Source organism: Aulostomus chinensis, chromosome 7 (assembly GCF_037954235.1).
Source record: "Aulostomus chinensis isolate RoL2024-O1b breed Wild chromosome 7, RoL_Achi_v1.0, whole genome shotgun sequence".
In the NCBI taxonomy this organism is placed as follows: Eukaryota; Metazoa; Chordata; class Actinopteri; order Syngnathiformes; family Aulostomidae; genus Aulostomus; species Aulostomus chinensis.
The window spans coordinates 12,720,001-12,742,509 of record NC_141326.1 but is presented as its reverse complement, the minus strand read 5'-3'; the positions used below and the strand labels follow the sequence as shown (position 1 = coordinate 12,742,509).

The window sequence follows — 22,509 nt, the reverse complement described above, 5'->3', positions numbered from 1 at the left end:
AAAACACACACGCATTCACACGCTTGCCACTGTGGCTCACGAAGACGCCAACTCGGAAGTCGTAGCCGTCGCTGTGAATAAAGCCACCACACAAACCAGATGGATTTTTCTGCTGTTTATTTCAACATTTACAGTCACGTGTACAGTAATGATGTGCTACGGTGCATCTGCAGAGCCTCCGAGGAGCTGACGGAGGGGGGGACTGAGGCTCGTGAGCAGCTGCAGGTGCTTCAGGATGAGGCGTAGAAACCGAATCATGACTCTTACAGGTGGGACGAACTTCTCACCATCAAACGATCACAGGTCAAACATGTAAGACTTGACATCACTGGACAATACTAAATGAGCGGTGGTCTTTTAAATGTGTGTGTGAGTGAGTGTGTGTGTGCGTGCGTGTGTGTGTGTGCCACTCGCCTCTATTTCTTTACGTCTCCTGAATAAATGTGTAGTTCATCAAAGCGCGTGACAATTTCGACGATGCTAAAAGTGAACCGAGGCAAAAATATTTTCAGTTTGTGTGACAGCCTTCAGGGTTGCAAAGGATTGTGGGATTATTAAACAGGACTGCTTCTCCCACAAGCATTTAAGTCTAATGTTACAAGAGTTTGTGCTCACAAAAGAATGTAAAAGTGTATTTAAGACCCAGATAAAAGGGTTTGGACTCCCAGTCGGCCACACAGTTCTTCAACAATTTAGAATTTGAAAAGCTGCATTAGGAAGTTACTTTTGTGAAGAGAAGAAAGAAGCAAAGAAAACTTTGAGTGCTTTTGCCCTCACCCACTTTGGGCATGTTGTTGATGATTAGAAAAATAGACTCTGAACTATCAACTTCTGCCTGACCTCGTAGTTTTTCTCATATTTTTCTAATCGACGTGCGACTTAATATTTCTCAGGATTTTTTTTTGGAGTCGATCCACGTTGTCAGGGACTAAGATTTATTCATATCTGTCCTTTTCGTACTTTTTCAAACTTCATGCAGATGCAAACATCCCTCGAGCGACCCCTCATCCCTCTGTGGTTCCTTCCTCATGTTGTCCTTGCAAAAATATTGTCAAATTTCTCCCGTTTAGGCATCCAAACATATTCAGATTAGAAAGTGAGAGCCGTCTCAGCCTGAATCGATCACAAGTTGCAGGAATATGAAACGATTCATGAGTTTCGTTGCAACTTTGTTTTGAAGGGTTACAAAGGTGTGGATCCACGGGGGTTTCACACTCCAAAATCACTGAGCTGTGATAAGAAAACAGAAGCAAATGTTTCCCCCTGCCAGCTTTAAAACTGGATTAAATAAATAACTTTGTGCTTAAGAGGACAGGACAGGTTTGCTGTTGGGAGCTCAGTCTTATTTTGGCGGGGCTGGAGTGAGACGTCTGTCTGTGCGGGGCTGGATGGCGGATGGCTCTTCACTAGTTGGTGTGGACGACTCCAAGGGGATGTTAATGCTCGTGAGGTCTCTAAAACACTTTCAGCCTCTTCAGCAAAGAATCAGACTCTACTGACACAAGCGAGCTGTTATTAACTCTTTAGAACCCGGGGGGTTAAGGAGACACTACGGATTCTAGGCGCTGATTTTAATACTTGTCTGGGCTGTTTGTCCTAATCAGCAGGTCCTCGTTAACTCACCTCATGGAGGTCACAGACGATGCTCGGCTACCCCCCAAACATGCTGCCCACTCCAGCTTACTGTGCGACAACTACATAGGAAGTATTGCTATTGAATTGCAGTGTCTGTGCTCAGGTGCATTCTGGGAAGAGGAAGGAAGAGCGTCTCCCACGATTGCCAACACCGACTTCTCTGCCCCTGAGTTTGTGCCTTTGAATTGCATAAAAGTCCAAGATGCTTCGACCCACAGTGAGCTGGTCTACACCAGTGACTCACACACGGGCGGGTTGTCTGAGTCCTGGCTGTGCATGGAGCTCAGGCCCGTGTCTGAGTCCTCATCATTTGTGTTGCAGGTCTTTGACAGACCTCTGGCCTGTTCCACCCACACACTGCTCTTCTCTGCTGACTCCAGCTCAGTCTCGGTGCTCGCAGCACCCACATCTCCCTTCATGTCATCAGACAGTTGGCTGCTGCCCTGCTTTATCTCAATGGTTTCAACTTTGGCCAGTAGATCCAGCAGTTCGTTCTCCTTGGTCTCCCAGAGCGCCAGACTTAGGTCCAAGTCCCCTCTAATGGCGTCCAGGTCTGTCTTCAGCCTCAGGCCGATGTACAGGCTGGTGTCCAGCTGTGTTTTGATCCTCTCCTCCTCCAGGGCCAGCTCGTCCTCGGACAGACTCTCCACGTCTGTATCTACCGCTGTTGAGGCTACAGGGAGCAGATACATCTCTTCCCTGAGGCGGTTCGCGTCCTCTTCCGCTTCTGCTCCTCTCTCCTCCCGCCGTCTCTTCATCCACCTGCGGTTGAGCTCCTCCTGGATCTCTCCGGTGATGCTCTCCACCAGCGCCTCGCGCTCCGTCAGCTCCTCCTGCAGCCGCACCACCTCCTCGCAGCGGCGCGCGTACTCCTCGAACTGCGCAAGCGTCTCCGCAGAGCACCGCGCGTCCTGACCCTCCGCTTTGCTCTTACAGTCTGGAGGAGCCGGGCCGTCTGAGGACGCGTCCACCATGTATGTGTCCTGCACGTAGTTCACTCCGTGGCGCTTGATGCGGTCGAAGTGCACTTTGGCCTCGTAGCGCTCGATCTCCTGGTCCAGCTCCTTGATCCTCTGGATCTGCTGGCGGATGGTGTGATCCTGCGAGATCACCAGGTGGACCAGCGTCTCCATCTTCTCCGCGGAGCCCTTCTCTTTACAAACAGTCTGTTCTTTCTTTTTGTTCATCTTGTCCAACTTTCTGAAGGCCTTTCTGACAATGCGCCTCTGTTTCTCCTGGGACAGGTTAGCGGCGGCGGCCGCGGCGGTCCAGCAGGTCCTGGCGGTGCCCCTGATCACCCCGCCCGGACCCCAGTTCTCGCGGCTCTGGACCACCCGTGCCTCGGCGGTGCGGGGTCCGATGTTGGGCAGAGAAGCCTCATTCTTCACCAGGACGAAGCGCACATTCTCCTGCTCGTCCCCCCACGCGCTCCAGAGCCGCAGGACTTTGGTCTTGTTGGGTAAAATCCTCTCGAAGCCCCTCCATTTCTCCACCACGCAGTAGGACTGAGGGGAGCCCGACAACATCGCGGCCGAGGCGCCCTGTCGCAAGTTCTGGTCCTCCAGGAGAACTTTGACCACATCAGCGCAGGTGGTTCGCTTCGTCAGCCCGGAGACAAGCTTCTCCTCCCGGCCGACCCACACCGAGATCTTGCCCTCCTCCGGCTCCATCTCCGGCGCAACTCTGCCAAAGTTTCGTCAGCGACTCTTCTGTGGGCTTTTCTGTTTCAAATCAGGAGACAGACCAGGCTACGCCGGCGGAGAGGGATGATTAAATATCCGAGAGAAACATCAGAGTCCGGAATGTTTAGTTTCGCCTCTGTCGCTGCGCGTTCACTTACAAAAAACATCCAGAAGTCCGAATTTATGACCTTGAAGGACAAGATGAAGGACTGTCGGAGTTTCTATGCAAATAAGTCACACGCCTCCGTATGTGTCCAGCCTGCGTGTCGTGTTTCCCTGCCCGGACCTCATCTCTCTCTCCCCGGCAGACGATCACAACACTGCTGGGAGAGGAGAGGAGGAGGTGCGTCCCTGACTCCGGACGAGCTGCTATAGTGTGTGTGTGTGTGTGTGTGTGTGTGTGTGTGTGTGCGGCTGAACAGGAGGCTGCTGAGACACGCCTCCACTTATCACACACACACACACACACACACACACACAGTAAAAGTTACGCACCTTTGAACTCACTTGTATATTTGATACAGCACATCTCATGTATGAGCGTTGATCTTATATTTAATATGATTAGCGTGATGACGTTACCGTATATTGAACAATACTGGTGCATCTGATGAACCTGTTTCCTCAAAATACAAATTTGCTGTGCTCTTAATGCAGTGTTCCCACGAAACCAGTCAACGACAGAGAAATCGAGGAAACCATGAAGACTGAAGGGTCGTTCTTGGAACTCTGCTATCGGGATGCTACGTGAATGAGTGGCAGAAGTACAGATACTTGTGTAAAAAAGAAAACTCACTCTACTCAAAGTAGAAATGAAGAAACTAGTCCCTTGAAGGGCGGATTCAGTGACTGCTCTTCTGGGGGAACCTTTTGGTGACCTACACTGATTGCCTGGTTATTGTCGCAAACTTTGTGGTTGAATTCAGGCTTGATGTTGGGAATCAAAAAACATCAATAATCCTGCACAAATAGATGCAAACTGAAGGGACTATTCTGAAAATGCGAGCAGCAGAGAAGATTTGTTCAAAAATGCAAGTCGTGAAAGTCAGAAATACAAAGTCCAGGTAGAGACACCTGAAAACTGCTTTATTTCTAGTTTGTGCCACTACATCGAAGTACAAGTACCACCCCACCTCCCCCTCCACCACCCCGTCATCGTTCTTTCTGCTTTTAAAGGCAGTTTTTACAAACTACAAACCTGCGCAGGGTCATTGCAGACCAAGGTGAAACTAAGATTTGTTGCCTGCAGTTGCGGCGATTATTCATGATGTCACAACACACAATAGCTAATGATACCAAGCCAGGAGGAGCCACGGACTGCAGCTGGAACACTGCGGCTCTTGCTCTGCAGTGCTTCACGTTGTTCTACGCTTCCATCCTCGTAACCCTCATCAGGCTGCCATGTATGTTCAATAAAACCCAGCCGGGCCGAGCGCAGAGCAGAAGGAAATCCATTTATGACACCCAGCAGACGGCTCGTATCTGACCCCTTCCTCCACTCAGAACTATTTCAGGCTGGAGTCAGGTTGGGGAACCTTATAAAAGGATTTATCTGCATTAAGAGTGTTTTGGTGTGAGTGTATTACATTAATGGAGAGTGATTATCCCCACCAGCCGCCATTAGCGTGTTTGTATACTCTAACCTCAGCTGAGAATGATGCATCAGGCCGGGTTTTGTTGGTGAAATAACTGCTTAGAGATCCATCTGGGATGACAAATACACTCTTGAGGCGTGTGTGTGTGTGTGTGCGTGCGTGTGCGTGTGTGCGCACAGACACAAACGACGCAGTAGAATCAACCCACTTTTAGAGCAATATTTGGATGGAGAAGAGTGTTATGATGAATGTGGGATGTGAGATAACACCAAATATTTTTCTTTTAACTGATCTCATTTCCTGTGAGGTCAGCATGTCTGTCTGATAATATGGCAGCCCCCTGTCGCCTCCATCCACACACACACACACACACACACACACGCACACACAGGCACAGTTTTCCTCAGCAGTTTCTGATTGAGTTTTTCAATCACTGGACAAAACACTGACTAGTAAAACTGTAAATCCTCGGTTATCGTTTCATGTATTGCAGGAAAAGTTTGCAGGAAATTGAAATAAGTTTTTTTTTTTGGGTGAAAATACACAACACCAGTTTGATTAAATTCTATGTTAACCCTACCAAAAACATTAGGGTGTGATAATAATTAAGAGAATAATTCAAGGAGAGGAAATGAACACTACTGGCAGGGTTTGTTTTTTCCTCAGAGCGGGATGTTTAGGGTCCCAGTGCTGGGAATTTTTGGGATTATGGCGCCCTTCAGTGTTTGTAAATGAAACTACACCATCGGAGCCACCATTGGCTCTCAACGCAGCTAAAAAAAAAAATTATCCTCCACTCAAGGTTCACTTACCAACAACTTCCAGTATTATAACAGGTCATTACATCAGTATAGCAGCAGAGTATAGCAGCACTGGTCAACCAGTAAGAGTTCCCAGTTTCTCTCCAACATATACAATAACATATAGGTTCCTTCATTTCTGTAAAATTTATTGCTTGAAAAAAAAATGTAACACTCAAATGTCCATAAAATCCAGGTTCTACTAGATTCAACCGCATCTCATCTGCTGCCATGGAGACGTCTGAGTGTCGTGGAACCTCAATCAGAGAACCTGATGTGCCAGAGGTCGGTGGAAATCTAACATTTATGTGGATTAGAGAGTGAAGAAACAGTCCGGGAGAACAGTTTTGAACTGACCATTTATTTTAAACTGAATAGCATATGCGTACAAAGTCTCTACAAAGCTAGAAAATATCTAAACATACTCTTAGCCATGAGGGGAAAAAAGTTACAAAGCAAAGATCAGACCCTGTGCAGTACCAACAGACACACATGACTAGCTTTTGGATTCTCCTAGATGTATTCTCTTCTTCACAAAATAGGATAAACATTAGAATATCAAAGATATACACAACATCTGTAATAAACGTTATTGTCACCTTTATACAAAGCACCTTATCAAAAAACTCTCAGCGTACACGCAGATGTCCTGCACATGCACCGGAGTGCAAATATTCAAGGCCATTTTGGAACTGATTACAGACAGGATTTCTGTGCCACGTGTGGTTCCGAAAAGAAGATAAATATCCAACTTGCACGTACAAGACGACGGTAACAACATGGACGACGATGATTAGAAAACTCAGCAGGTGACTGAACGTTGAAGCCCTCTGAACAACCTGTAGGAGTCTGGTAGTCGCTGTTTTCTGACGGGCGACGCTGTAAATGCACATTTATGTTGGACAATCGTTGAAGACGTTTCAAGTGAGTCTCACACGCCGGTGTCCTCAGTCTGCCAGCCAAGATGATAGGAGGTGTCCATTCTTACGAGAGAGGCGAAGTTGCTGAAGTACATTTTCATTTGTGAACAAATGATTATCTTTTAAAAAAACAACAACTAAAAATCTCCACCAATTTGGCCTTGAGCTTTTCGCTCAATTTCCAGGATTGTTGATTTACTGTATGTATTCTTTTTTTTTTCTTTTTTACTTACATCTGTGCAACTTCAATTCACAAGCAATCCGTGTATATGTGGGTCAATCCCTTTTTTTTTTTTTTTTTTGGCAATTATTCAGCAGTTTAAGGACCGCTTGATTTATACTTCTGGAATGAACCGACGCTGTAGGCTGGGGCGTAGGCATGTGCACACTCATACCGTCTGCATTTCTTGACGTCCTTCTTTGGCGGTAGATAACGTTCACACACAATGGCACTTTTGCATTGTGACATGTTACACTCTGCTGGGACGGCGGAGTAGAAAGGGGTTTTTCCTGGAAAGACATAAGAGCTGAGTCCAAATGTAGTAAACCTACACTGGCAGATAGGTGTCCAGAAAGAATCCTCTACACTAGACAAGTCGCGTACGTGCCACGACTCCGGAGACCAGATCATAACTGAAGACAGAGAAAAGAGAGACAGAGAGTTCAGGTTGACCCAGGTGGGTTTTTCAGCAGGTTGTAGTCAGGACACCACATAAGATCCCAGCTGGTCGCAGTGGTTTGACAGTCAACATTCCTCCCTCTATCAGGAACCTGCGGGCCTCAGGCTTGAATATGCACACACCACGTGGGTCAGTTTGATGTGTCTGAGCAGTTCACACGTTTGCTGTCAGCACATAAGATGAACATTTTCAATGAAAAGGTGGGGACATGTTTTGGGTTTAATTATTTTGATTTTTCTCGTGGTATGTGGGAGACTGAAAATAATTTGCAACTAATTAACCAAAGAATATTTCAACAGTCTGGAAAACAACCTACATATTCTCTTTGTGGCGGAGCGATCTGTGAGCGGATTGATACCACTTTCGTGTATGTGCGTTCAATATGAAGCTACAGCTACCATACAGTACATGTTAGCTTAGCTTGGCATTAAATCTGGAGGCATAGGCGGCCCTGTCAGAGGCTAAATCTGCCTGCTAGCATCCCTAAAGCTCACAAATTAACATTGTAAATCTTTACTGTATCATTGGTTTAGAGAAAGTAGCACATGCGGCAATGTTACTGTCAAAGATTAGCAGCTAGTTACCGTTAGCATAACTGTGCTGTAGTAATAAAAGAAGATGCAGTCTCGTTAAACAGCATCGTAAAGGGCACGAGTGTGTCCGGTTTCCGTTCTTACTGATGGAAACCAGGACGACTGCAGCGTCGTTTGACCTGCCAGTGAACGCTTTTGTATCTTTTTTTTTCAGGGAAGTCAGAACCCAGACAGTGTTTTTGTGCGTCCAGTTTGCGAGGGGCATTCGCAGGTTCGATAGGTGCTGGGAGCGAACCCTTTCACAGAACCAGCTTAACTTTTGCCCCTGATTGCAGTGAAGGAATACGGCTGAGATAGAACTGAATCTTACAGTAGCAAGTAGCCCCCAACAGGCGCAGCGTTCCGAAAGAGGCACCAAACCATATTCAGTCTACAAGCTGTTCCAACATTAATCAGTCACACATACATGTAGTTCACAAATTCAAACACATGAAAGTTCTGCCACACAAAGTGGCCAAAAACATGTTTCATTTACATCCTGTGCCAAATTTAAAATAAAACAAACAAACCAAAAAAACCAGTTACTACAAATTACAACAAGGAACAGCCATTACAGATATCTTAATAATTAGCCCTCAGACAATGAATCGTGGTGAAGCTAATTAGCGTTCCTTATCTTCACTTAATAAACGTTTTTTTTCTCAATACTGTTTTTTTTTTTTTTTTTTTTTAAAAACATCAATTCAATTGACCAGTATTTTTGTGACATAGACACTTCTGTTTGCATCCAAAGGCACTTCATGCTGCTGAGCATGACACGGACGAGCCCCCAACCTGCTACAGTACACTTCAACAACGGTTTTTGGTTTCTGTTTGATAAATGACTTTATTATTTAGATTTCTACTGTATAAGCTAACCAGAAGAAGATAAATATCTCCTAGATTTAGCCATGATACTGACAGGGAAAACACACAAACAGGTGCCAGGGTTAACCGTAACAATTACAATAATCACCAGGGCCATTTTTATTTCTAAATATGAATGTAATGGGATTTCGGTCTCAACCACATCAGTCAGTACAGACATAGTAAAGCTCAAGTAAGCTGGTATAAGGAAAATTCGTTAAAATATGCTTCATTTGAAGGAATATCATAGGTTTATCTCCAATGGTTTCTTCTCTTGTGCACCATGAACAACTGGGATGTACAGTTATAAAATTCACAGTGCTTTCCAATGTTTCAGTCACAATTGATATTCGACATGGTCTTATTTATTTTCATATATCTAAATGAAGCACAAAAATTTACCTGAATTGTATAATTTTTATGTATAGTTTATTTTTAACATACATTTTAGATAGTGTTCCTGGAATTAAAATATAGACTATATGCTACTATCAATAATAATTTTCCCAAAGTTAAGAGGCTATTTTTTTTCTTCAAAGAAAACATACAAAAAGGTACAAATTCTGATTTCTTTTCTTTGGGACAAACCTTTTTTTTGTGCAAGAATGCAGCTTACACAATTTGCAGTTGCTATCTGTACAAAATCACCTCAATACCTCTAACTATGTGATAACGCAGTAGTGTTATTTCCTCCAAACAGCAACCTTCTCTATTGGTGATACACAGGGTCTGACCTTCAGTGTTTATCTAAGCAGATAAAACACACACGCTCGTCTCAGGGGGAAAATGTTGTTTGATTTTGCGTTGGTTTCTTTCTTCTTCTTTTTTTTTCACCGTGGTTGAGCTTCCAGAAGGCAAACAAGACAAATTTGCATTATCAGAAGTGCAAAATACATTATAAGTGGGAGAACGTGGAGAAGAAACCAATTAGCAGGAGACATGTCATCTCCTGGTGCTAGCAGAGTCAAGATGTTCTCAGGAAAACCACCCAGGTCTATTCTCGTGTGGCGTGTCTGTGTGGCTGCACTGCCACTGCTGCGGCTAACGAGTGTCTCATTTTCACTTTTAACATTTTGTGTTGAAATGCTCCTGTTGTCAAAGACTCTGCTGCACAATTGGTGTTAATTAAAAATGACCCCAATGTTGTTGTGATGTTGAACAGCAGTGGAAATGCAGCCCTTTTTCCCTCTTTTCCAAGTTTTTTGGCTGAAAGACCACCATTTATCACCGGGCAAAGGCCATATGTGTGTGTGTGTGTGTGTGTGTGTGTGTGTGTGTGTGCGTGTGTGTGCGTTTGACAGGGTGGGTGTGTTATTCCTTGATGAGTCGATAGATGTGGTGCTGTGCTCCATGCTCGTTGTTTGACACCTCGAACACACATGCCATACACAGCAAGGTCTCCTGAGTGTCTCTGTTGCTCACCACCTGAACACAGACACGCACACACACGCGCACGCACACACACGCGCACGCATACACGCACGCACACACGTGCGTGCGCGCGCACACACACACACACACACACACAAGAGGAGGAAAAGTCAAGTGTTGATATATGAATCCACAAACAATGCAAGGTGCCTTCCCACGCGTTAACACACCAACAAGGTAAGAAATTCATTCCTTTTTATTCATGCTTGAACACACACACACACACACACACACGCACACACACACACACACACGCAGACACACACAGACACATGTCCTCACCAGCAGAATAGTGAAGTTCTCCAGCACACTGTTCATCATGTATTTCTCTGGCAGGTGTTTGAGCTTGTGGATGAAGTTGATCATATATTCACACATCGGAGAACGACTGATTCTGTAAACAAAACGCCCGTTTTCAAACCTCGCGTACTCCGTCTGAGAGGAAGAGAGGAGAAGTTCAGCATTAAACGCAAATACCACCAAATACTGGTTTAGGTGAAGTAAATGCCATGAATACATCTGTGTTAGAACAGTGAAAGAACTAATTCAAACTACAATTCTGGTGTGCCTTACTGAAATCTACTCCCAGTTAAATACAGTTTATTGCAATTCACACCGTTTTGTATCCAATAGCATTTCTGCACCGCTATCCTACCTATTTTACTTTAATTATTCTCTGCTTAGGGGGATAATAAATGACATATTTGTATGTTTTGTGAGTTGTTTAGCTATTTTATATCTGTTAACTTTGCTTTCTGGATCAATAAAGAGTTGCTGACTGTGAAAAGTCTCCATGTGTAACTTTCCTGTCCTCACACAGCTCTCGCAACTATCGTCTACAACTGTTTCTGTCCAGTCTAAAGGTCAAATCATCAGGCCGCGTCGGGCGGGGGACGATCTAAACCGACCGACTGGAATCAGTTGCATCAGTGCGTTCCCTTTGCCTTCACCTGGTGTAGATAAACGTGTCAAAATCAAGATGCATGCTGTAATTAACAATTTTCACGCTGATCACTTGCGGATCAATCGGTGATTTCCAAGTTTGGTCTGTCTTTTCTTTGTTCAACCACAGCGCCTGCACGTTAAAAACTGTCACCTCTGAGTGATGTCATCAATAAAGTAGACCGCATGTTTTCTCACCTCTACCTTCTCCACGACCTGCTTGCCAAAGGAGCAGACCTTGGTGGAACAGGTGATGGTCATGTTCTCCGAGCTCTCGTACTGGCTGGTGACACCGTAGAAGGCCGCTGGGTCTTCCTGCACGTTATAATTTAGATCCGCCTGCCGACAGAGGAGTAAAAGCAGGTTTGTTTACACTGTTGATGTCACTTATGATTCACTAAATGAGGAAAAACACAAGAATAAAGTGCTTGATTTATGAAATGGTCTTGCATATTAATGGACTTATTTAGCCCTCTACTTCGTCTTACAGACAGGAATAAAGGCTGATGACTATTTGTAACTCCTTGCTGTGGCGATCTAATGTGTCACTTGAGTGACAGTCATTTTACAAGAGGCCTTTGCTTCCTGTCTGTAAGACTACACTGAGGGCTAAATTAATCCAAAAAACAAATGAGTGTATAAGAACACTTCATGAATGAGGCCCAAAGAGAGGAAGAAGCTTTCTCTAACACTGGCAGGACTCAACAGCGCCCTCTGCTGGTCATTTGGTCACTGAGGCACTGTGTGCAGCCTGCGAAGTCACACTCATAGTAGCTGGTCTGACACTTTATACAGTTTCAGCTCAACCAATGAACATTCGCTGAGAAGCCACAACAGTGAAACAAGGCTGATAAAGCTTGTGTTGATCTACAAGTTCATGAACCATGTAATCATTTCCCATTTACATGAGACAACAGATGCGTCGAGACATTTAGGTCACATGAATTCTCACTTGTTCTATATTATTTTGGCTAAAACATATGACTCTAACTATGACTCCAAATGAGAAGCCAACATAACATGCATGGCGTTGGTCAGCCATTTGCTGGTGTGGAGAAGCCTGATGAACACCATTCTTCCGAGCGTGCTGTCTAACACGTCAGTGCAACATCTCCCACTGGTGTCACTGTGTTTCTCTGCCATTATTCAAGGTTTTCCTTTAATTTGTCACCTGTCTGTAATTCATCACAGCGCCGAGAACACATTGCACCTGACTTACAAACTGAAGAGAGGTTTGTACTTCTTGTAATGAGTTCTCTAAGGACACACACACACACACACACACACGCAGACACACACGCACACACACACACACACACACACACAGACAACAATCTGTTAAGGAAGCAGATTATAGTTAGTGTATACAGCAGCAGATTTTTTATACCTTAATTCAGGGGGACTACATATAGAACACAAACGCACAAACACATACACACACACACACACACTTTTGCATTTCATGCATGAAAGTCGCTATACCAATAAAGTTTATTATTATTATTATTATTGCTTTCTTTCTGTGGTTCTGTATTCATGCTACATACAAGGACACCTGTTGAAGCCTCATCACAAGCATCACCTGCATCGCTACACACCGTACCATACTGTTCCACTTAGCAACAGTAACTAAGCATGGCGGTTCTTAGCAAGCACCTTTTTCAACTTTCATAAAAGCTAAATTGTAAGAAATGGATTAAATCTCTGTTTACTTCTGTTTTACGGTCACTTGTAAACGTTAGCAGTTGTTTTACTTAAAACATAATATTAGCAAAGCTGGTGGGAAATAAAGTACCAGTTCTCAATAAGTTTACTTCAAAAAGTTTCTCCTCAAAGTTAAGCCCAGGCTTTTAAAGGGTAGAATGAAGGAATTTTTTTCTCTTATAATTCTGTTAACTCACTCTATCAACATGAGGGAGGATGCCAACTATGTTTTTATTGTCTGATCAATAACTATTTTCTTAATTTAATGGTTCCTGCACAGTATTTTGTTTTCATTCTTTCATTATTAATGCATGGAAATACACCAAAATCACGAGCCTGACTTTTCGCCTTTATTTCTCGCTTCACCGATCAGCCAAAGCATTACGACAACAAACAGGTTTAATACTGTGTGTAAGTCAATACGCCTGCAACAAATCCCCCATTCACGGGGACGTTAATGTTCAGTTATTATTCAGTCTGTTTGAGTTAATTTATCTAACTGTCAGACAGAGGAGACGCGCATGTTGTGACCCTGCAGACCGTAGACCTGCTTGTAGGAGAAGACGCTGGCAAACATGCACATAAACAGTGTAACATTTGGTCATGGCGCTGTATTGTGAGAGATTGAAGGAAGCCCTGGAGTTCTTTGAAGGCTTTACATCACTCTTGACTTTTTTAATCTATGTTTTTTGGGGGGGGGGGGGGGGTTGGCAATAAAATAGTTAACATGCTGTATTGCATCCAAACAAAATCATAGGACAAAAAATGTGCAGAGAAATAAATTGTTTCGTATACAATTGTTTAATAAATCCAAAATGTAGATTATCAGACCTCTGTGTATGGCAATTCTCTGAGTCCATGTGCTTGTTCATGCGCGCAAAAACGTAGTCTGCAAGATTTTGTCATTTTAAATCATACCAAATATAATAATAACAATAATTTCAGTATATTTAATGAAGCCATGGAAGACTTTATCTGCAAAACATGAATAATTTTAGAGTTACTGGCCGACAGGTACAAATGCAGCAGGGTTGAGTTTTGGGGTGGATTCTGAGGAGTTCAGGTGGGAATGAGTCACTGGCTACAAACGCTACCCAAATATTGGAGTATAAATTTAGCCAGGTGTGACCCCCCCCCCCCCCCGCCACGCCCCCCACCAACCAGTAAACATGGTTTCCCTCAAGTACCCCCTCATTCCCTGGTCTAGTCTCTTCCTGGTTCGTCACAAGTTTTGAATCTCACAAAAACGGCATTTATATGTGTCCCTCTGATTATTTGTAGCGCCAAAGGATGATAACAGTCATGACTAGAGGTCACAAGTCCTCTGCTGAACTGGCGTCCTCAGAAAAAAAAATCGTCATGGGAGACAAACACGTGCGTGAAGACAGAGCGACCTGGGAGTCAGGGGGTGAGCAGGTGTTCAAACAAAGCGTTTCATCAACCCACCACCTCCACATCCCGGGTGGAATGACATAACACAAACACACACACCTGTAAGCACATGGTGGAAAAATACAGGTTAGTTTTAATCCACAGAAAAATATTTTGGACGTTTCTTCATTATTTCGCATGGCAACAGTGACGCTGATGGTAAAGGGGATGATAACGATGAATCACACAAACGACCCCGTAAACAGGAAGTAGGAACGTGCTGGTTCACTCACCCAGAACTTGATGAGATAGAAAGCATTTTGCGGGCCTTTGCCGAACAGCTCCTTGAGGCCGCCCTTCTTCTCAGGGAACTTGTCATAGATCTGCCTGATGTCCACACACTCCAGCAGGGGGTCGCTGTAGCTCGGGCTGCTCTGGCTGATGTGCACAAACAGGTGCTTGTTGTACTGGGGGCGAGGGGGGAGGATGAATCAGACCAACAGGGATGGTTTACGCTCAAGTTCATTCACTGTGTGGTCAAGACGAGGAGCGAAATGATCTGAAATGTTCTTATGGACACATTTCTTCAAAACTTACCATCCTGGAGAGATTGACAAGCAATAAATAAGCGCGATGAATGAGACCCAGGCAGCTCAGACTAGCTTTGGTTTGATGTTCCTTCTGAACCACCATTTTTAGTTTTTGTGTTACGGCTGTCCCAAAAACAACCGCAGGACACGCCACTGAGATTTTTAGAGTGATTTGCTTAGCGATACACAACACAGAGCTGCCTTCAACACGATGGCCACTAACATTGCAGAGAGGTTTGAAAGGTACAACATTCATAAAGAACCTTTTCTTTTCACAAGAGATTTCCTTTCCTTTCCTTCTCGACCACTAAACATTGACAGTATGTTGTCATTGAGGTGCGACGCACCTCCAGCTTCGTTTCTGTGATAGCGATGCAGAACATTCGTGAAACAAAACGACAGCACTCGGAGTCAAAGTCGACACACTGGTTTTTTTTTAACTGTCAAAACAGAAGAGCCATAAGATGAACGCCAGCTGTCAGTGAGCCCAAGGTAGAACGATGGCACTGAATACACCGTGTGACAGGATGACGGAGAGACGGCTTCTACTGAGCTGCACAAAGGTTATTCAGAGGCGTGTGTGTGTGTGTGTGTGTGGGGGGGGGGGGGTGGATGATTGTGTGTACTCACTGCTTCTTGGTCCCTCTGTGTTTCCAGGAACGATGAGAACTCCACCAGTCGTAGTTTGGTGGTGCCAATAGAGCGACCCTGCCACGCCGGCTCTCTGTGCGTCTGGGCTGCAGAAGGACGCTCATAGCCTAAATAACACACACACACACACACACACGTGCACACACTCTTTTAGCCTCACATCACCACTGTCATCACTCCCATTATGTTCAATCACGCCATTCAACGGCATTATTCTTTGTTACAAACGTGTAAAATGTACACCATTAGGGTTCATATGGACGAAGCCTGGCTGGTTGTGAAGGTGCAGCTCTGAAAACCTGTTAACAAATGTAGATGTTACAGCCATGCGAACACAGCCAAACTGTTTTAGAGTGGAGTCAAAGCTCACACACTCCATTCGGAAAAGTCATCATGAACCGTCATGTTCTTTAACAGGATACTTCACGGTATGAGTACATCGGTAAAACCACCAATCATTCAAACACATTACCAAGCAACATATGTTTTAAAATTTTGATTTGAAAGAGGCAAACGTTTGGCGCCGCTGAGATCAGGGCGTCCAGTCCACTACATCATCTGAACTCGGCTAACAGATGGGACTAACAACATTGGCCCACAGCTGGCTGTAATTGAAGAGAATTACCAACTATTTTGAGAGCTCTCTCACTGCACCAGCATGGACCCTGGAGAACTCGAACGTATGCTGCGTTATCACTGAAACATGTGTGAATTACTTTTCGGGGGCAAATACAATTTCAGCTGCACCATGTCAGACGGTGGGATTATATACACACAGAAAAGGCGTATCATTATCTTTTGGAGCAGTAAAAGACAAACGTTGCAGGAACGGCTCTATTTTTGTAAATTGTTGCTATCTATTTATGTAAAATGTTGGGTTTTTTTGGACAACGGTGCTGCACAAATGTTGTTTTTTTTTTGTATTTTTTTTTTGCATACAAGTTGAAGTTAGTACGTTTAAATTAAGGAATTGAGATTGTCATAATTATCAGTCATTTGTGTGCGTTTTTCTTTATAACTAAGCAAGTCGACTCGTGACACCATTATGTCACAATAGCGCACACAAAAATCGCAATGTGACTCCTTTTTTTTTTAACCAGGACTGATTTGAACGACTAAAATATGCAAACTGAGTCCCGTGAAATATGAACTGTAATTTCAGTTTGCCATCTTTTACAGTAGTAGAAGAAATAAAAAGAGAGTAAACACAAGTGATGTTACTGACTAACAGGAGGACCAGTATGGGAATCTTGAGCCCAATTTTTGCGCTGAACTGAAAAATAGCGGCTCTCTGTGCTCAGTGTGAACTCTTTTTTTTGTACTGATATGATTACGGAACAACAGAAGGCAAATTAAACTTTGTTAAAAAACACGTATTAATCTCATACATGATCATTTAAGTAAAGAACGAAGTGAAATAGTAAAGATAAGATTGGTACTTTGCGCTTATCGTCAATTCTGCTTGTGGTGTAGTCGCGTGACGTCATGACAGTGCTGAGCGCTCTCTGCTGGACACACTATGTTACACCATTTTTAAATCACCATAGGCATCGTTTGCTGAATTTATGTGCTGTCAAAGAAAAAGGATTTGAATATCAGCGCAAACCAGAATACCACGATATATCTGTGGTAGACCGCCAATAACGGTCGATATATCGAGCCCCCCCCCCGAATAAGGGAGCTTGATTCCTCTTTTTTTCTGTGTGACCTCTTCACAAACACACCTCTGAGTAAGCGGGGTGTCCAGACACAGTCAAAAACCACCCCATAGAGATAGGGCGGCCTAAATGGCAGGAGAGAGGACCGCCTGCTCACTTTAGAGAAAAGAGGTAATTGTAGTGTGGTCCCTCTCACCTGAGATGGTGGTGGTCCCTGCTGTCTGCACAGAGTAGGCTTGCTGAGAGAACGGCTTGATACTGAGAGAAACACAGACAGACAGACTCAGTATGGCCAGTCACATTGTACCTGAGCGGTACACAAAGGAATTATGTTCTGTGTCTCGTAGGAGGAACATAGAGGTCAAGAGATTCTGAGGGCTATAGAAGCCTCATTTCATGTCTTTATTGCCATCATGTATCATGTAACATCTGCCATCACTAGCAACCACACACACGCACACACACACACACACACACACACACACACACACACACACACACACACACACACACACGAGCGGTTTGAACTTAAAGTCACATGCCAGAAACTAATGGAAGAGTGAGAGAGTGAGTTTCAGTTTTCAAGTACACCAAAATCCATTTAAAGCCATATGAGATACCATCCATCCATCCATCATCCATCCATCCATCCATCCATTTTCTTCTGCTTATCCTGTTAAGGGTTGCGGGGGGGGGCTGGAGCCTATCCCAGCAGCCTTCAGGTGAGAGGTGGGGTTCACCCTGGACAGGTCACCAGTCCATCACAGGACCAACACATAGAGACAGACAACCATTCACACTCACAGTCACACCTACAGTCAATTTAGAGTATCAATCAGCCTCGTCCCCTCTTGATGTCTTTGGACTGTGGGAGGAAGCTGGAGTACCAGAGAGAACCCACACAGGAACAGGGAGAACATGCAGACTCCACACAGAAAGATCCTGTGATGGAGCCGGGACTCAAACCCAGAACCTTCTTGCTGTGAGGCAACAGTGCTGACCACTGCACCACCGTGCCGCCCTATGAGATACCTGTTATACTTAAATATTCTTCTTTTATTGTGTGTAGCTTCTGAACTGGCCTTCGTAAGACCCCCAAAAGTAATTTTTGTGACATGAGACTTCGAGAGACCCAGTGAATCCTTCATTTCAGCAGTGGGAATTCTTGTTCCATGTTTTGTGTGTCGCACTATCGGGGAGACAACACTTTACCCAACAAAATCTTGTGATCTTCAGCATAATCTGTCCCTTCCTTTGTAAACACAAGATTCACCACCGGTGTAATAGTCAGAATAAAATCTGAATAAATTTACATGCAGTCTCACATCATGATAAAGATTTTTCGGGAGTCTTGCCAAGACCATAAACTCGTAGCAAAAAAGGTGAATATTCTAACACTTTCCTGTTGAAAACAAGACAGTTTATTTAGTTTTTCGGTTGTTGTTTTTTTTGCGTGTGTCACCTTAGGGTCTCCTTAGAGCAATAATGGTCACAGCAAAAGTGGAGACACGTTTCAATATCTACGACAAAGCTGTGAAGAGAGAAAACGGTGAGTGGGACTCACTCTTCTGTGGTGGAGCTGGACTGTCCTCCAGGAATCATCCCCTGCCACAGCTGCAAATAAAAACATCTGTCATTACTCCGGACTGATGCTGGACACGACAAACTCTACAGAGATCTTGTGTGCGTCCGTGAGGAGAAAACGTTTGAAAGTACCATTCGTGTCCTTGTGTTTTCTGGATTTATGTCCAGACAACAAATACCGTGATTGCGTGATTCCATCTATAACTCTGTCCAGCTTTTGGACTTTTTGTTCTGTGAGGACACTGTGTCTGATCCTCATTGCAGCCAGACTGCCAATGCAGAGGGAGTGCATTTTGTCTCACAAGGACAAAAAACTGTGTGGGTGTGTGCATGTGTGTGTATTGTCTTTTCCTTGTATTGTAGGACATAAATGTGTAAGCCATGTCACACTGTGGAGACTCACAAAAGCAAGTCTGTATGACATAACCCATCACATTTCAGGATGATTTGTGTCAAGATTAAGTAAACTTGGGTTGTAGTGTGTGTGTGTGTGTGTGTGTGTGTGTGTGTGTGTGTGTGTGTGTGTGTGCGTGTGTGTGTGTGTGTGAGTTACTGGTACCTGTGTGTTGGCGGGGAAGCTGGCCCGTACTATTCCAGGCAGCAGCTTGCTGTGTATGGCGGTGGCTGAGACGATCTGGGCCGAGGACATGGAGGAGATGCTCTGCAGAGCTTTCTCCTTGGCATTATGGTCCTACACGACAAGAAACACACAATTACACTCCTCACAACAAAAGGAGAGATGAAAAGCATAAACATCAGAGAAGAATAATTGTGATGATTGTGAGAGAAATCTAAAATCCAACAGGAACTCCTAACCGTCTAGTCTGACTCGTTCTGACGACACACATCGACATCTTGCAGAGTAAACTGTCCCATGTTGAGGGGGCAGTGAGACACCGTGGAAACCTGCAGCCATGTTTAATTAAGGATCCAAGCACGAGTTCGCTGGGAGCGACATAAGCAAAGCAATGTTGTTCCCAGTACCAGTGGTGCTGGGAACCCTAATGGAATCACTAAGGCTTGGAAAAGTATTTTCCCAATTTATAAATCAATACTGCAGTCTAACCCCTGCAAGTTATGGAAGTGAGATTTCCCGACTGGTACGGACCCCTGAACGTACCTCAGGTGCAAAAAATATACACATGCCCACCACTAGGTGGCAAATTAAGCGAGATTATCATTTTAGGCACATTTCGGCTCATAAATCTGACGGAGACTGGCAGACAGTGATGTAATATCTCAATCACAGAAAGTTCTATCATGAACAGACGTCAGATTATTAGTCTTCACGTCCCACCTAACCGTTGTGCCAAATTTGGCAACATCTGGCCATAAGGTGGTGCTAAAACCAAAATTGATCATATCTCATTAACAACAAAGTCAATAGGGTCTTTGCGCCTAAGTACCTTCGGGCTCAGGCCCTCATAAACCTGATCAATTCCAAAGAGTAGAGTAGTTCACATCCCACTGTGACTTGAAAAATAAAGTTAGACATCTAAGCCAAATACTGAGCGACTGAAAACAGAGACAGCAAGATTTGCAGTAAGTAAAAATTCTCTCGTGGAGGCTCAGAACACAATAGCAGAGCTGGGAAGAAGAAATAATTGATTTTCTGCCTATCAATACATTGATTTGTTGACCAACAGCCGGGGCAGAGCAATGATCTAGTCCTGTCATCATTACTGTTTGGTGTCGCACCTTAAAACGCCAACCCATTAATGTCTGACAGTGTGAGGTCACGTCTGCATCCACTGTTTCACCAACAACAAGCGGGGATGTGACACTTTTCCTGTGCTCGTGTTGTTTGGGTGTGGTGATCTGGCTTTTGGCCCGGCTGAAGTCATAGCAGTGACAACGACGAGCATGCAGCAGAGATAAATCACCACTGATAGGGGCTGTTGCGTTGGGGGCAAGGACTCTCACACCCCTTACTGAGAGAGAGTCTGAACTTGCGGAGCGGTGTTTTTTCTGTCTTGATACTGCTGAATAAAATGGAATTAGAGGAGAACCTGTGATTGGCCTTTTTGCTGCAGCTAATTGGCATTGAGAGAAATCTGTGGCCCCAGAGGAGGTAATAACATTAGGGAGGGTTCTGAGATGGGAACAAGGCTGGATTGTTTTATTAAACACCAGCAACCATTTGGGTTTGATAGCATCCTGGATCTAAACTCATTCATCTGAAACTAACAACAAAGGTGTTTTAGTCAAATCGCAGGAAAACTGAGACGGCTGAGTATGTCCATCATACGTACCGCTACAGTTTGCAATCGTTTAATTACAATGAGGCTTGGATTATTCTTTATCATCCTCAATGTCAAACAAATCCCATGAAACACCCACTGGGTCCTAAGGAAGACATTTAAAAAGGGGCTTATGTTCACGCGAGGCTCTGTAATTCTATGAGATTTGAGCTCATGTTACACACTATATGACTACAGGGATTAATGCAAATTAGATCAGTGCTTTTCAAAGTCTAAGATTGTTGGCCCTCTTGGTATAAACTCCCACCACTTTATTTACATGCTTGGTCTCAATGGGTGCAGGGGGCCTATGAACTCATAGGGGCCTAGTGAAACGATCTGGCGCCGGGCGGTTGGAGGATGGCGCTGTGCGTGTGCCATGCGCTCGGAGCACGTCAAGCTTTATTTTGGTACGAAATCAGATCGCAAAGCACGGCGCAAAGAGACAGTCAGCAGACATGTAATTATTCATGGGTGTGTGTCAGGCGTGACATCACTCATACCAAGTAGTCCCTTGTGGAATTCCCTTTAAACCCCAGGTTGAGGAAGGACTTGGCATGTTGCTATTTTAGAGTTGCACGTGTTTCAACTCTGGAGAAGTGAGGCTTGTCACCCAGACAATCCAGACTTGCACCAGACCAAACCTCATTAACATACTTCAGCACCTGTCGGCACAGACAGAGCACATGTTCAAGTGCTAGTTAAGGAGCAAGGGCGCTAGGCGTTTGAAACGTCATCGGCGCCAGCAAGGAAGCTAGCGATGGCGCTTTTGCTTAACCGCCAAGAATTGAAATGGAATAACTTCGGCTTTTAAATCTTTGACACGACAAAAGAGGATTTAACATTGTAAATTGGAAAAAGATTTAACAGCCCTAAAGACAGATTTATAACGTAACACTGTGAATATCCCTGTACAAAATAAGACATTATCACTCTTTTTTTAACATGGCAGTAAAAATCCAATAAATAATATAAAAAAAATCTGTAATAAGCCCCTTTCACACTGCACCAAAAACACGGGTGAACTCTGAAAGGGTCGACTCCGCATTTCGACCCGCGTCCACCGACCCTCCAAGCAACCCGGTGTTTTCTGCTCGGCTCGCCTGCAGTGTGAAAAAGGCAACCCGCATTGTCCCAGGTTTCCCGCGACCTTCCTGTCGCATTCTGATTTTGTCACTGTGTCGCCTGTCAGGCTGTCGTTGTGGAAGCTCCGGGAAAAAATAAATCAAAAGAAAAATTGGGCTGCGCTGCGAGAGCTGCTCTCTCATCTCTCAATAAAGTTTTGGCCTCTGCCGTAAGATCAGTCTTCCTGTTGACGTCCCCAGACTCTTATTACATTCCTTTTTTCTAACAATTTACATGTGTACAGTCTTACAGTGAATTAATCTACGCTTGGGAACTCCCACCTACCGGGAACCCTGACGTGAACTGCGCAAGCGCGACTGTGCTTATAAACAACTTGTATCACCACCTTGCACATCTTTTTTATCGATCATGGCAGCGCACTGGCAAGATGGTGAAGTCCGCGAGCTGCTCATCATCCACGGTGAATTCTATCATATACCCAACACTTTACTTTAAATGTCA

The 22,509-nt window shown here is 44.4% G+C and overlaps 2 protein-coding genes across 3 annotated transcripts in view; both read right to left on the bottom strand.

The window, feature by feature from the left end:
• Positions 1 to 117: 117 nt before the first annotated feature.
• Positions 118 to 3,691, bottom strand: LOC147258577 (ras association domain-containing protein 10-like). The gene has a single exon (XM_086207727.1). The coding sequence runs from the start codon at positions 3,303 to 3,305 to the stop codon at positions 1,863 to 1,865; it is 1,443 nt and encodes a 480-aa protein (XP_086063853.1). The 5' UTR covers positions 3,306 to 3,691; the 3' UTR covers positions 118 to 1,862.
• A 4,621-nt stretch (positions 3,692 to 8,312) lies between these two features.
• The window catches only part of LOC147258576 (transcriptional enhancer factor TEF-1-like), a 40,004-nt gene continuing 25,807 nt past the window's right edge, over positions 8,313 to 22,509 (bottom strand). For both annotated transcript variants that reach the window (XM_086208501.1, XM_086208500.1), the window contains 8 exons: positions 19,242 to 19,373; positions 18,663 to 18,712; positions 17,295 to 17,356; positions 15,420 to 15,547; positions 14,493 to 14,666; positions 11,323 to 11,463; positions 10,465 to 10,617; positions 8,313 to 10,176 (listed from right to left, as the gene is read on the bottom strand). In XM_086208501.1, coding sequence (XP_086064627.1) covers positions 10,063 to 10,176; positions 10,465 to 10,617; positions 11,323 to 11,463; positions 14,493 to 14,666; positions 15,420 to 15,547; positions 17,295 to 17,356; positions 18,663 to 18,712; positions 19,242 to 19,373 — 954 coding nt within the window. In that variant the 3' untranslated portion in view covers positions 8,313 to 10,062. The remainder of the gene's footprint in view (positions 10,177 to 10,464; positions 10,618 to 11,322; positions 11,464 to 14,492; positions 14,667 to 15,419; positions 15,548 to 17,294; positions 17,357 to 18,662; positions 18,713 to 19,241; positions 19,374 to 22,509) is intronic.

What these genes read in the sequence shown, in the direction of transcription:
- LOC147258577 (XM_086207727.1), bottom strand. Translation starts at nt 3,305, where the DNA reads ATGGAGCCGGAGGAGGGCAAGATCTCGGTGTGGGTCGGCCGGGAGGAG.